The sequence below is a fragment of the Oreochromis niloticus genome, linkage group LG6, assembly GCF_001858045.2.
Source record: "Oreochromis niloticus isolate F11D_XX linkage group LG6, O_niloticus_UMD_NMBU, whole genome shotgun sequence".
In the NCBI taxonomy this organism is placed as follows: domain Eukaryota; kingdom Metazoa; phylum Chordata; class Actinopteri; order Cichliformes; family Cichlidae; genus Oreochromis; species Oreochromis niloticus.
In genome coordinates, this window is record NC_031971.2 from 33,515,774 (window position 1) to 33,527,881 (window position 12,108).

The following is a 12,108-nucleotide window of genomic DNA, read 5'->3' on the forward strand; positions in this document are numbered from 1 at the left end:
TGTCAGAAATTGCTCAAAAAAGACCTATGGATACATCCCTGCTCAAAAGTCCCACATGCGACTTATCGTGATCTGGTCACCCTGTGTGCATGTCTGTTATGGCTACTCAGCAGCCATGTCTTACAGGGAATTAATAAATCTTTTAAATTTGTTATTGTGGCAATGGCGTTCTCTTGATGAAACTCAGTATCTGCAGTGCACGGTCTCCTCACACACACACTTAAAGTTTTTGAAATATCTACAAAAAAATGTCCAGTTCACCAGCGGTTTGATGCTCTAAAGATTTATTTCAGTCCTTCATGTTGGAGTCCCAGATCTTGAAACATGGCAGTACTTCATTTTAAAGGTGTTACGTGGACTCCGCTGAATCCGCTGCTTCTTCTGGCACATTTAAAAGTGTCGGGATGTCACGTGGAATGTGGAATGCGTATTCAGACAGGTTGGAATGTCCGGACACCACACAGCAGCTCAGGGCACTGCGGAAAATCGCCATGTGACGCGCTTTAAACCACCGGTTGGTTGAAGCGTCGTAGTACTCAACTTTGAAAGTGGTGGTGAAGCCGTTGAAGCCCCCGACAGCAAAGAGGCGATCATTGATTACCTCAATGCCAAAGTTGCTGCGGCGGTTCAACATAGAGGACACATGGTTCCACGTATTGGTTTGCGGGTTGTAAGCCTCAGCGGTGTGCAGACGGTTGTTTCCATCAAAGCCACCAACCTAAAAGTAAATGCATGGGTAAAATGATTGTGAAGTATTTATGTTTTCAGTTGTCTTCACAGCTCTTTTGCCTTTAGTTTAAAAAGGATCACTGAGTTTCAGGCCTTTCTTCCTGTAATAGATTAAAGTATCCCTGACAGGCGTTGGGGCCGAAAAGCCTGATCAAAGACCCCGAGGTCAGCACCAGGATAAGGTCACTGCATTCTGCTGATAATAATTTTTTCTTTTTTTGAATAAAGACTTAGTGTGAATAGAAAATAAATCTTCAAGAGTAGCTAGCTAAATAAAGAAGTGTGTCACCGAAGATGAGACTACACAATCTTTGCTTTTTACCAAAGGGTGTAGCTGCAATCAACTATGTCTGTGGTTTTAAGGCAAATAGCAGGACAGATTTACAGCTAAAATACCTACTGTCCCCAGAGAATGAGTGCTCATCACTTTGCTTATTTTTCTAAAGGTGTTGGAGGATAAGTTTGAAATTGTCTCTAAAATATTTCCCCTAGTGGAACGATGAGGAAATGTGAAATCATCAACATTTTGGGAATGGGGCACATTTACATCATGAAATGAAAAAATACATGGAGCAGAAACATCACTAATCAGTTAAATTAATGAGTAAGAATGCCTTCTCTGAACCTGTGGTCAGGATATGAATCTGATCATTGATAAATACAAAACAAAGTTTGCAAAATTCTTTGTCAGCCAAATCTGTCAGCCTTCATGATGAAGACACTTACAGATGTGATATGTATGTTACATGAGTGTGAGCACTACTTTCGGGTCTTACTGCAAAGACATGATCCGCATATGCAATGACACCTATCCCACTGCGGCGGCTGTTCATGGGACTGATCATCGTCCACTGGTTGGTCTCTGGGTTGTAATATTCAGCTGTCTGCAGAAACTCGATCCCATTGAATCCACCACAAATGTAAATCTGAAGACAAAAAAGGGACATTAAGTATTTTTACTTTTCTTAGTAAAAAAAAATATATATTAGTATATTTTTCAACTTTTTAAACTATACTTTTATGAGTTCATGTTTTTCACTAGTTGCATGCTATTATATTCTGTGAACTTAAAAGCTTTTTCAAAAGCCTTTTCTTTTACATGATCAACACAACAATGAACACTATAAATTCTTCTGATACAGACTGACATCTAGACATTTAGTCTCTGCCTTTCAAAAATAAAAAAAAAAGCTAATTGTTTTAATTAGTTCTGTTTTCCTTATTATCACTATTACAGGCTTACAGGTAGTTTTACAGGTGTAGTTTTGTTCAATTTAGGCCTTCATCACTCTAGCTTAGAAACCAGTTTGTCACCTATCTTGCACCTCGCTTCGCTGTAAAAAATGTGTATTCCCTGACTGGTTGGCAAGTGGTAGCTGGAGGTTGATGGGTGTCACTAGTGTGAAATTGTAACAAAGAAGGTGTTGCACCACAAACCTCCTGCTTTGCTTTGGTCATTAGAAGACTGTTGAGCACACCAGAGGTTTGCATGGAATACTCTGACTTGTCTGCAAACACTCACAAACTATTTGTAGAAGTCAGTGTTTTTCATACAAACACTCCCTAACCAGCCGAGGAATACATATTTTTCACTAGCAACTGGTTGTAACCAAAAGGTTGCTAACAGGTCTCTAGGCCTGTGTGCCTGAGACCCTACTCTATTTCTCTGCTGCTCTTTTACTTTACCCACCCGGCTGTGAAGTGTTGTGCAGCTGGCATCGCTCCTCTGTTCATGCATGGATGCAATAAGACTCCACTGGTTGATTTCAGGTTGATAGCGCTCTGCACTGCTGAGTCGTACATGCCCGTCGTAGCCTCCCATGGCATAGATGAACCCGTTCAACACAGTCACGCTCACATAGCAGCGACGGCAGTACATCGGTGCCACCTCATTCCAGGTGCGAGTGGTCAGGTCAAACCTATGGACGCTGTTGAGATGCCCCACCCTGTCGAAGCCACCAATGGAGTAGATGTACCCGTTGAGGAAGGCGGCTCCATGATAGGCACGAGGATGCTGCAGGTTGTTTGTTACTTTGACCCAGCATTCAGCCCGATAATCGTAGGCCTCGATGGCGTTAGTTGGACCACGGCCACGCCATCCCCCAATGGCCAGCAGGATGGAATGAGGCAGCCGGGGAGGACCAAAACGGGGACAGAGGCGAAACACATAGGGTCTGTTGGTCATATTTTGTACGAATAAGATGGCATCATTTATCATGGACAGACGCTCAGAATTGGTGCACACCAGCTCATTGCGCCGCACATTTTCCCTTAGGTAGTCTAAAGTCATCAGTCCCAGTCGGACCTACCGAGAGACAACAGAAGAGAATAGGACTTAGAAAACGGAAACATTGAATTTCAACTATATCAGCTTGTACAGTTCTAATGAAGATAAATTTTAAATCTAATGTGATAAGTTTAACTTTATATAAAAAAAAATCAATAACATACAATAAAATAAAGCTGCGGAACACAAACAGGGGAGAATGGTTGTACTTGTTACGGACAGTTTTTAGTCATAAGCCTAGCAACTATACTAAATAAATACAATTTATTCTATAATATGTGTGCAGCTTTCTGATACGGTTTTAATGATCTTAATCTCGAGATATTAAAGCATCCTTACACCCAGATGGATTGACTCAATCTATGACATGAATGCTGAAGATGTAAGCCCAAACTAAATGTAGTAATGGAAGTTTATACACCTTAGACAACAGAGCGGTGAGGTGTTGTTCCCGTTCTGCAGGCACATGGCTAATCCACTTTAAAAGTGCTTCATACACAGTGTTCTCACACTGTACATTGAGGTCATCTCTTTTAAGAATATCACCAAGTTCCTCCACAGTTAGCTGCAGGAACTCCTCCTGAAGAACCACCTGCTCAAAGTTACTGATGATGTAGTGGTAGGCCTTGGCACGTAGTTCGGGTGATAAGTGTACTTTTGTGAACTTCCAAATGCCAACGCAGTTCTCTGGGCAGAGTTGTTCCCCGAGGAAGTCACCGCAGATTTTTACAATGTCCATTACATTGAATTGATCGGCTGCCATGAGAAGTTCCACTGCGTTTTCCTCCGTTACGGAAACACTGCCAGTGTATGCAAAGTCAATGATGAGTGCCATCATCTCAGGAGACAAGCCAGGTATGTTGAAGACCTGTTTGTCTGGGTCGCTCCAGGAGGTGAAGAGAGCTCTGAGGGTAGAGATGGAGACAGCAGAGATATTTAAAAGGCGTGGAAGCAACAAGATAATAAACTACATCATGCACAAGCAGGATAAATATATCAAATCAAGTGACTGGAATGGAAATGATCACCTAATTGCATGCGTTACTATGTGATTATTGTGATAGCCTAGTCCATATTGCCGTAGAGGATATAACTCCAAAACAGAGTTTGTACATGTTTAGTGAGCTTGAGTGTTGGATCTATTACATTGGCAGTATGTATATGAAGCTATTCCCAAACAAAATGCAGTGACAGAGCCGCCACCATGTTTTACAGCTGATTCTAGACACTCAATGTTGTATATCTTTGACAAATATTTCAATCAACTCCATAAGGCCTGTTTCCACTGATCTTCAGTCTAGTTATTGTGTAATTTGGGATATCTCAGCCCGTTTCTTTTCCTTATGGAATTTCCAGTACATTTTTCTCAGTTACAGTCCCTGTTTCCCTTCCATAACCATTTCTGGCTTAAATGGCTTAACAAACAAATAAACAAATGAACAAAAACAAAACAAAAGCATTCCTCTGAAAATGGTCAGGTACAAGGACTGGACCGAAAAGGGAGAAAAATGCCCAAACAAAACCTTTGAAAGTCTTCAATAAAGCCTCTGAGAACCATTGCTGAAGCGTACTTTTAAAAAATCGTCTAGTTCGAAGCAAAACGTAACGACATGAGAAGCAACTCAAAACTTTTGCACAGCATATAACTACATAACAGAGTTCAACCTTTTTAGGATTAGTAACTCTGGTGTATTTTACTGTGTGGATAACAGTGGATAAGATATTAATGTAATTTACACATAAATGAAACACATAAATTAAACTTCAGCTCAAACTGTCTGAATTTAGTTCATGCAATCACCAAGTGCTTCACAGTGTTTTTTAAAGGTAAAAATAAAATCTGCACTGCTGGCAAATGTTTGCGTTATGTTTTGAGTGTATCTGTCAGTTGACTGTGACAAAGTCTTTTTATCCTTTTTGTTGGCACTGTTTCACAGACTAAGACCATGAATTACATTTTTCTGGGGTATAAATCGTCATCTTTCCTCCCCATTATCAGGTAAGCAACTCACCTGAAGTACGGGGTACAGTTACACAGGATTATCTTGTGAACCGGAAATTCGACATCCTCCACTTTGATGATTGCATCACAAAGTTTTTCCTCAAACCGGAGTTCATTATACACTGAGCTCGACTTGTATGGAGGCTGTTCTTCCCTCATCTTGAGTTTTGTGACTGCTTTTCTTTTTTTGTCTGAAGTTTGTCTTACAATACAATACAGCTTGTCTTAAAGAGTTCTGAGCACCAAATCAAATCTAACTGTGAGATTATGGAATGGAAGCTTATGACATCAAAATGACTTGGCAACAGTTACCCCATAGAATTGTTTTGAAATGTATATCTACTTAATAAAAAACAATAACCTTTCATTGCTTAAAAGCTTTGTTTTGATTTGGTTTTAATGGATTGTAAATGAGCCTCACAGATAGCACACAGCATTTTGTATGTTTGCTTCACAGAGGGCAACGGCTAAAATAAGCACTTCTGAACGCACTTATGGACTACAATATCATATTTAGCTCATATTTAGCTTTTATGCATGCAAGCTCATTGCCACAATTTTTCCTGGACATTTCATTATTTCCCCTGTACTTTTCCTACTACACAAGCCAAAATATTTCTTATTAAAAATATGATGCTAAAAATACATGACAGTGCCAAACACAGATATTACATAGTATGATTCATGGCTAAGCTTCTTTCTTGGATTGTATCACACTTTTATCTGGCTGGAAAAATGGGCTCCTGCACTTTACTGATGTACTATAGTAGTAAAAAAACAAACAAATAAACAAACAAAACACAGGTTTGTGTTCTAAATAAATTTTATAAACCAACACTATAATATACGTACTGTATATATAGTACAAGACTGTTATAATGACGGTGTTTGACAGTGTTACCTCAGACAGGTGCAAGCAGTCACCTGTCTGAGCACAGACTGCACATGCGTAGCAGATCTGCTGTTGACCAATTGCTCAAAGATATAATATATAAGACTAAAAGCAGGTTGTATGTAACAAGACTGGTTTGATGTAGATGTGTGTATGAAAACATCATCCTAGAATTAGAAAATTATAATGGAAAGAGTTTGATTTAGAGTCTTTATAAAATGAAGTGGAGCAGCAGGAACAATCCCGGGACAGCCTTCTGCTTGCAATAAGAAAAATGTAAGAAATGTTTTCAGTAAATTCATAAATCAGTCATAAATCAGTCAATTCAGCATCAGAAGAGTTGGAAAAGTCCCACATGCGACTTATCATGATCTGGTCACCCTGTGTGCATGTCTGTTATGGCTACTCAGCAGCCATGTCTTACAGGGAATTAATAAATCTTTTAAATTTGTTATTGTTGCAATGGCGTTCTCTTGATGAAACTCAGTATCTGCAGTGCACGGTCTCCTCACACACACACTTAAAGTTTTTGAAATATCTACAAAAAAAGTCCAGTTCACCAGCGGTTTGATGCTCTAAAGATTTATTTCAGTCCTTCATGTTGGAGTCCCAGATCTTGAAACATGGCAGTACTTCATTTTAAAGGTGTTACGTGGACTCTGCTGAATCCGCTGCTTCTTCTGGCACATTTAAAAGTGTCGGGATGTCACGTGGAATGTGGAATGCGTATTCAGACAGGTTGGCATGTCCGGACACCACACAGCAGCTCAGGGCACTGCGGAAAATCGCCATGTGACGCGCTTTAAACCACCGGTTGGTTGAAGCGTCGTAGTACTCAACTTTGAAAGTGGTGGTGAAGCCGTTGAAGCCCCCGACAGCAAAGAGGCGATCATTGATTACCTCAATGCCAAAGTTGCTGCGGCGGTTCAACATAGAGGACACATGGTTCCACGTATTGGTTTGCGGGTTGTAAGCCTCAGCGGTGTGCAGACGGTTGTTTCCATCAAAGCCACCAACCTAAAAGTAAATGCATGGGTAAAATGATTGTGAAGTATTTATGTTTTCAGTTGTCTTCACAGCTCTTTTGCCTTTAGTTTAAAAAGGATCACTGAGTTTCAGTCCTTTCTTCCTGTAATAGATTAAAGTATCCCTGACAGGCGTTGGGGCCGAAAAGCCTGATCAAAGACCCCGAGGTCAGCACCAGGATAAGGTCACTGCATTCTGCTGATAATAATTTTTTCTTTTTTTGAATAAAGACTTAGTGTGAATAGAAAATAAATCTTCAAGAGTAGCTAGCTAAATAAAGAAGTGTGTCACCGAAGATGAGACTACACAATCTTTGCTTTTTACCAAAGGGTGTAGCTGCAATCAACTATGTCTGTGGTTTTAAGGCAAATAGCAGGACAGATTTACAGCTAAAATACCTACTGTCCCCAGAGAATGAGTGCTCATCACTTTGCTTATTTTTCTAAAGGTGTTGGAGGATAAGTTTGAAATTGTCTCTAAAATATTTCCCCTAGTGGAACGATGAGGAAATGTGAAATCATCAACATTTTGGGAATGGGGCACATTTACATCATGAAATGAAAAAATACATGGAGCAGAAACATCACTAATCAGTTAAATTAATGAGTAAGAATGCCTTCTCTGAACCTGTGGTCAGGATATGAATCTGATCATTGATAAATACAAAACAAAGTTTGCAAAATTCTTTGTCAGCCAAATCTGTCAGCCTTCATGATCAAGACACATTACAGATGTGATATGTATGTTACGTGAGTGTGAGCACTACTTTCTGGTCTTACTGCAAAGACATGATCCGCATATGCAATGACACCTATCCCACTGCGGCGGCTGTTCATGGGACTGATCATCGTCCACTGGTTGGTCTCTGGGTTGTAATATTCAGCTGTCTGCAGAAACTCGATCCCATTGAATCCACCACAAATGTAAATCTGAAGACAAAAAAGGGACATTAAGTATTTTTACTTTTCTTAGTAAAAAAAAATATATATTAGTATATTTTTCAACTTTTTAAACTATACTTTTATGAGTTCATGTTTTTCACTAGTTGCATGCTATTATATTCTGTGAACTTAAAAGCTTTTTCAAAAGCCTTTTCTTTTACATGATCAACACAACAATGAACACTATAAATTCTTCTGATACAGACTGACATTTAGACATTTAGTCTCTGGCTTTCAAAATTAAAAAAAAAGCTAATTGTTTTAATTAGTTCTGTTTTCCTTATTATCACTATTACAGGCTTACAGGTGTAGTTTTGTTCAATTTAGGCCTTCATCACTCTAGCTTAGAAACCAGTTTGTCACCTATCTTGCACCTAGCTTCGCTGTAAAAAATGTGTATTCCCTGACTGGTTGGCAAGTGGTAGCTGGAGGTTGATGGGTGTCACTAGTGTGAAATTGTAACAAAGAAGGTGTTGCACCACAAACCTCCTGCTTTGCTTTGGTCATTAGAAGACTGTTGAGCACACCAGAGGTTTGCATGGAATACTCTGACTTGTCTGCAAACACTCACAAACTATTTGTAGAAGTCAGTGTTTTTCATACAAACACTCCCTAACCAGCCGAGGAATACATATTTTTCACTAGCAACTGGTTGTAACCAAAAGGTTGCTAACAGGTCTCTAGGCCTGTGTGCCTGAGACCCTACTCTATTTCTCTGCTGCTCTTTTACTTTACCCACCCGGCTGTGAAGTGTTGTGCAGCTGGCATCGCTCCTCTGTTCATGCATGGATGCAATAAGACTCCACTGGTTGATTTCAGGTTGATAGCGCTCTGCACTGCTGAGTCGTACATGCCCGTCGTAGCCTCCCATGGCATAGATGAACCCGTTCAACACAGTCACGCTCACATAGCAGCGGCGGCAGTACATCGGTGCCACCTCATTCCAGGTGCGAGTGGTCAGGTCAAACCTACGGACGCTGTTGAGATGCCCCACCCTGTCGAAGCCACCAATGGAGTAGATGTACCCGTTGAGGAAGGCGGCTCCATGATAGGCACGAGGATGCTCCAGGTTGTTTGTTACTTTGACCCAGCATTCAGCCCGATAATCGTAGGCCTCGATGGCGTTAGTTGGACCACGGCCACGCCATCCCCAATGGCCAGCAGGATGGAATGAGGCAGCCGGGGAGGACCAAAACGGGGACAGAGGCGAAACACATAGGGTCTGTTGGTCATATTTTGTACGAATAAGATGGCATCATTTATCATGGACAGACGCTCAGAATTGGTGCACACCAGCTCATTGCGCCGCACATTTTCCCTTAGGTAGTCTAAAGTCATCAGTCCCAGTCGGACCTACCGAGAGACAACAGAAGAGAATAGGACTTAGAAAACGGAAACATTGAATTTCAACTATATCAGCTTGTACAGTTCTAATGAAGATAAATTTTAAATCTAATGTGATAAGTTTAACTTTATATAAAAAAAAATCAATAACATACAATAAAATAAAGCTGCGGAACACAAACAGGGGAGAATGGTTGTACTTGTTACGGACAGTTTTTAGTCATAAGCCTAGCAACTATACTAAATAAATACAATTTATTCTATAATATGTGTGCAGCTATCTGATACGGTTTTAATGATCTTAATCTCGAGATATTAAAGCATCCTTACACCCAGATGGATTGACTCAATCTATGACATGAATGCTGAAGATGTAAGCCCAAACTAAATGTAGTAATGGAAGTTTATACACCTTAGACAACAGAGCGGTGAGGTGTTGTTCCCGTTCTGCAGGCACATGGCTAATCCACTTTAAAAGTGCTTCATACACAGTGGTCTCACACTGTACATTGAGGTCATCTCTTTTAAGAATATCACCAAGTTCCTCCACAGTTAGCTGCAGGAACTCCTCCTGAAGAACCACCTGCTCAAAGTTACTGATGATGTAGTGGTAGGCCTTGGCACGTAGTTCGGGTGATAAGTGTACTTTTGTGAACTTCCAAATGCCAACGCAGTTCTCTGGGCAGAGTTGTACCCCGAGGAAGTCACCGCAGATGTTTACAATGTCCATTACATTGAATTGATCGGCTGCCATGAGAAGTTCCACTGCGTTTTCCTCCGTTACGGAAACACTGCCAGTGTATGCAAAGTCAATGATGAGTGCCATCATCTCAGGAGACAAGCCAGGTATGTTGAAGACCTGTTTGTCTGGGTCGTTACAGGAGGTGAAGAGAGCTCTGAGGGTAGAGATGGAGACAGCAGAGAATTTTAAAAGGCGTGGAAGCAACAAGATAATAAACTACATCATGCACAAGCAGGATAAATATATCAAATCAAGTGACTGGAATGGAAATGATCACCTAATTGCATGCGTTACTATGTGATTATTGTGATAGTCTTGTGATGTCTAGTCCATACCCATATGGAAAAGATATATATAAATCTTATAAAGTTTGTATCTGTCTTGTGTGAAACTTGTATGAAAAGCATACAAGAGTGAAAACAGATATAAGATCCCTTGAAAAATTGTATAAATGAAACTTGTATGTTTTGGATACTTACTAAAACAATATATGAAAGTAATGAGAAAGTGGCCACTTTCATGAGTAAATCACATAAGCCTTATATGATTCACTATATGAAGTAGGCCACATCTTATGCAAGTCTTTTTTCACTATTTCTTTTCCTTATGGGTATTGCCGTAGAGGATATAACTCCAAAACAGAGTTTGTACATGTTTAGTGAGCTTGAGTGTTGGATCTATTACATTGGCAGTATGTATATGAAGCTATTGCCAAACAAAATGCAGTGACAGAGCCGCCACCATGTTTTACAGCTGATTCTAGACACTCAATGTTGTATATCTTTGACAAATATTTCAATCAACTCCATAAGGCCTGTTTCCACTGATCTTCAGTCTAGTTATTGTGTAATTTGGGATATCTCAGCCCGTTTCTTTTCCTTATGGAATTTCCAGTACATTTTTCTCAGTTACAGTCCCTGTTTCCCTTCCATAACCATTTCTGGCTTAAATGGCTTAACAAACAAATAAACAAATGAACAAAAACAAAACAAAAGCATTCCTCTGAAAATGGTCAGGTACAAGGACTGGACCGAAAAGGGTGAAAAATGCCCAAACAAAACCTTTGAAAGTCTTCAATAAAGCCTCTGAGAACCATTGCTGAAGCGTACTTTTAAAAAATCGTCTAGTTCGAAGCAAAACGTAACGACATGAGAAGCAACTCAAAACTTTTGCACAGCATATAACTACATAACAGAGTTCAACCTTTTTAGGATTAGTAACTCTGGTGTATTTTACTGTGTGGATAACAGTGGATAAGATATCAATAAATCGTCATCTTTCCTCCCCATTATCAGGTAAGCAACTCACCTGAAGTACGGGGTACAGTTACACAGGATTATCTTGTGAACCGGAAATTCGACATCCTCCACTTTGATGATTGCATCACAAAGTTTTTCCTCAAACCGGAGTTCATTATACACTGAGCTCGACTTGTATGGAGGCTGTTCTTCCCTCATCTTGAGTTTTGTGACTGCTTTTCTTTTTTTTTGTCTGAAGTTTGTCTTACAATACAATACAGCTTGTCTTAAAGAGTTCTGAGCACCAAATCAAATCTAACTGTGAGATTATGGAATGGAAGCTTATGACATCAAAATGACTTGGCAACAGTTACCCCATAGAATTGTTTTGAAATGTATATCTACTTAATAAAAAACAATAACCTTTCATTGCTTAAAAGCTTTGTTTTGATTTGGTTTTAATGGATTGTAAATGAGCCTCACAGATAGCACACAGCATTTTGTATGTTTGCTTCACAGAGGGCAACGGCTAAAATAAGCACTTCTGAACACACTTATGGACTACAATATCATATTTAGCTCATATTTAGCTTTTATGCATGCAAGCTCATTGCCACAATTTTTCCTGGACATTTCATTATTTCCCCTGTACTTTCCCGACTACACAAGCCAAAATATTTCTTATTAAAAATATGACGCTAAAAATACATGACAGTGCCAAACACAGATATTACATAGTATGATTCATGGCTAAGCTTCTTTCTTGGATTGTATCACACTTTTATCTAGCTGGAAAAATGGGCTCCTGCACTTTACTGATGTCCTATAGTAGTAAAAAAAAAAAAACAAATAAACAAACAAAACACAGGTTTGTGTTCTAAATAAATTTTATAGACCAATACTATAA

At 39.6% G+C, this 12,108-nt stretch overlaps 1 protein-coding gene and 1 pseudogene across 3 annotated transcripts; both read right to left on the reverse strand.

Moving 5' to 3' along the window:
• Window positions 1–240: 240 nt before the first annotated feature.
• Window positions 241–5,202, reverse strand: LOC100705298 (kelch-like protein 10). Of its 3 annotated transcripts, none has more exons than XM_019359605.2 (5): window positions 5,029–5,202; window positions 3,438–3,921; window positions 2,420–3,034; window positions 1,506–1,655; window positions 241–718 (listed from the first exon to the last, which is right to left on the reverse strand). In XM_019359605.2, exons 1-5 carry the CDS (start codon window positions 5,175–5,177, stop codon window positions 350–352), a joined length of 1,767 nt encoding a protein of 588 aa, XP_019215150.1. In that variant the 5' UTR covers window positions 5,178–5,202; the 3' UTR covers window positions 241–349. The 3 variants fall into 3 exon arrangements, with proteins under 3 accessions (XP_019215150.1, XP_019215151.1, XP_025764186.1); XM_019359606.2 differs by having other exon boundaries at window positions 4,972–5,040; XM_025908401.1 differs by lacking the exon at window positions 5,029–5,202 and adding an exon at window positions 4,540–4,589.
• Window positions 5,203–5,405: 203 nt separating this feature from the next.
• On the reverse strand, window positions 5,406–11,531 carry LOC109202391 (kelch-like protein 10; annotated as a pseudogene).
• Window positions 11,532–12,108: the final 577 nt, after the last annotated feature.

What these genes read in the sequence shown, in the direction of transcription:
- LOC100705298 (XM_019359605.2), bottom strand. Translation starts at nt 5,177, where the DNA reads ATGAGGGAAGAACAGCCTCCATACAAGTCGAGCTCAGTGTATAATGAA. An exon ending in AACTGTACCCCGTACTTCAG is followed by an intron (nt 3,922 to 5,028) that starts GTGAGTTGCTTA and finishes CTCTACCCTCAG; the next exon opens with AGCTCTCTTCACCTCCTGGA. An exon ending in GCACAACACTTCACAGCCGG is followed by an intron (nt 1,656 to 2,419) that starts GTGGGTAAAGTA and finishes TTTTGTCTTCAG; the next exon opens with ATTTACATTTGTGGTGGATT.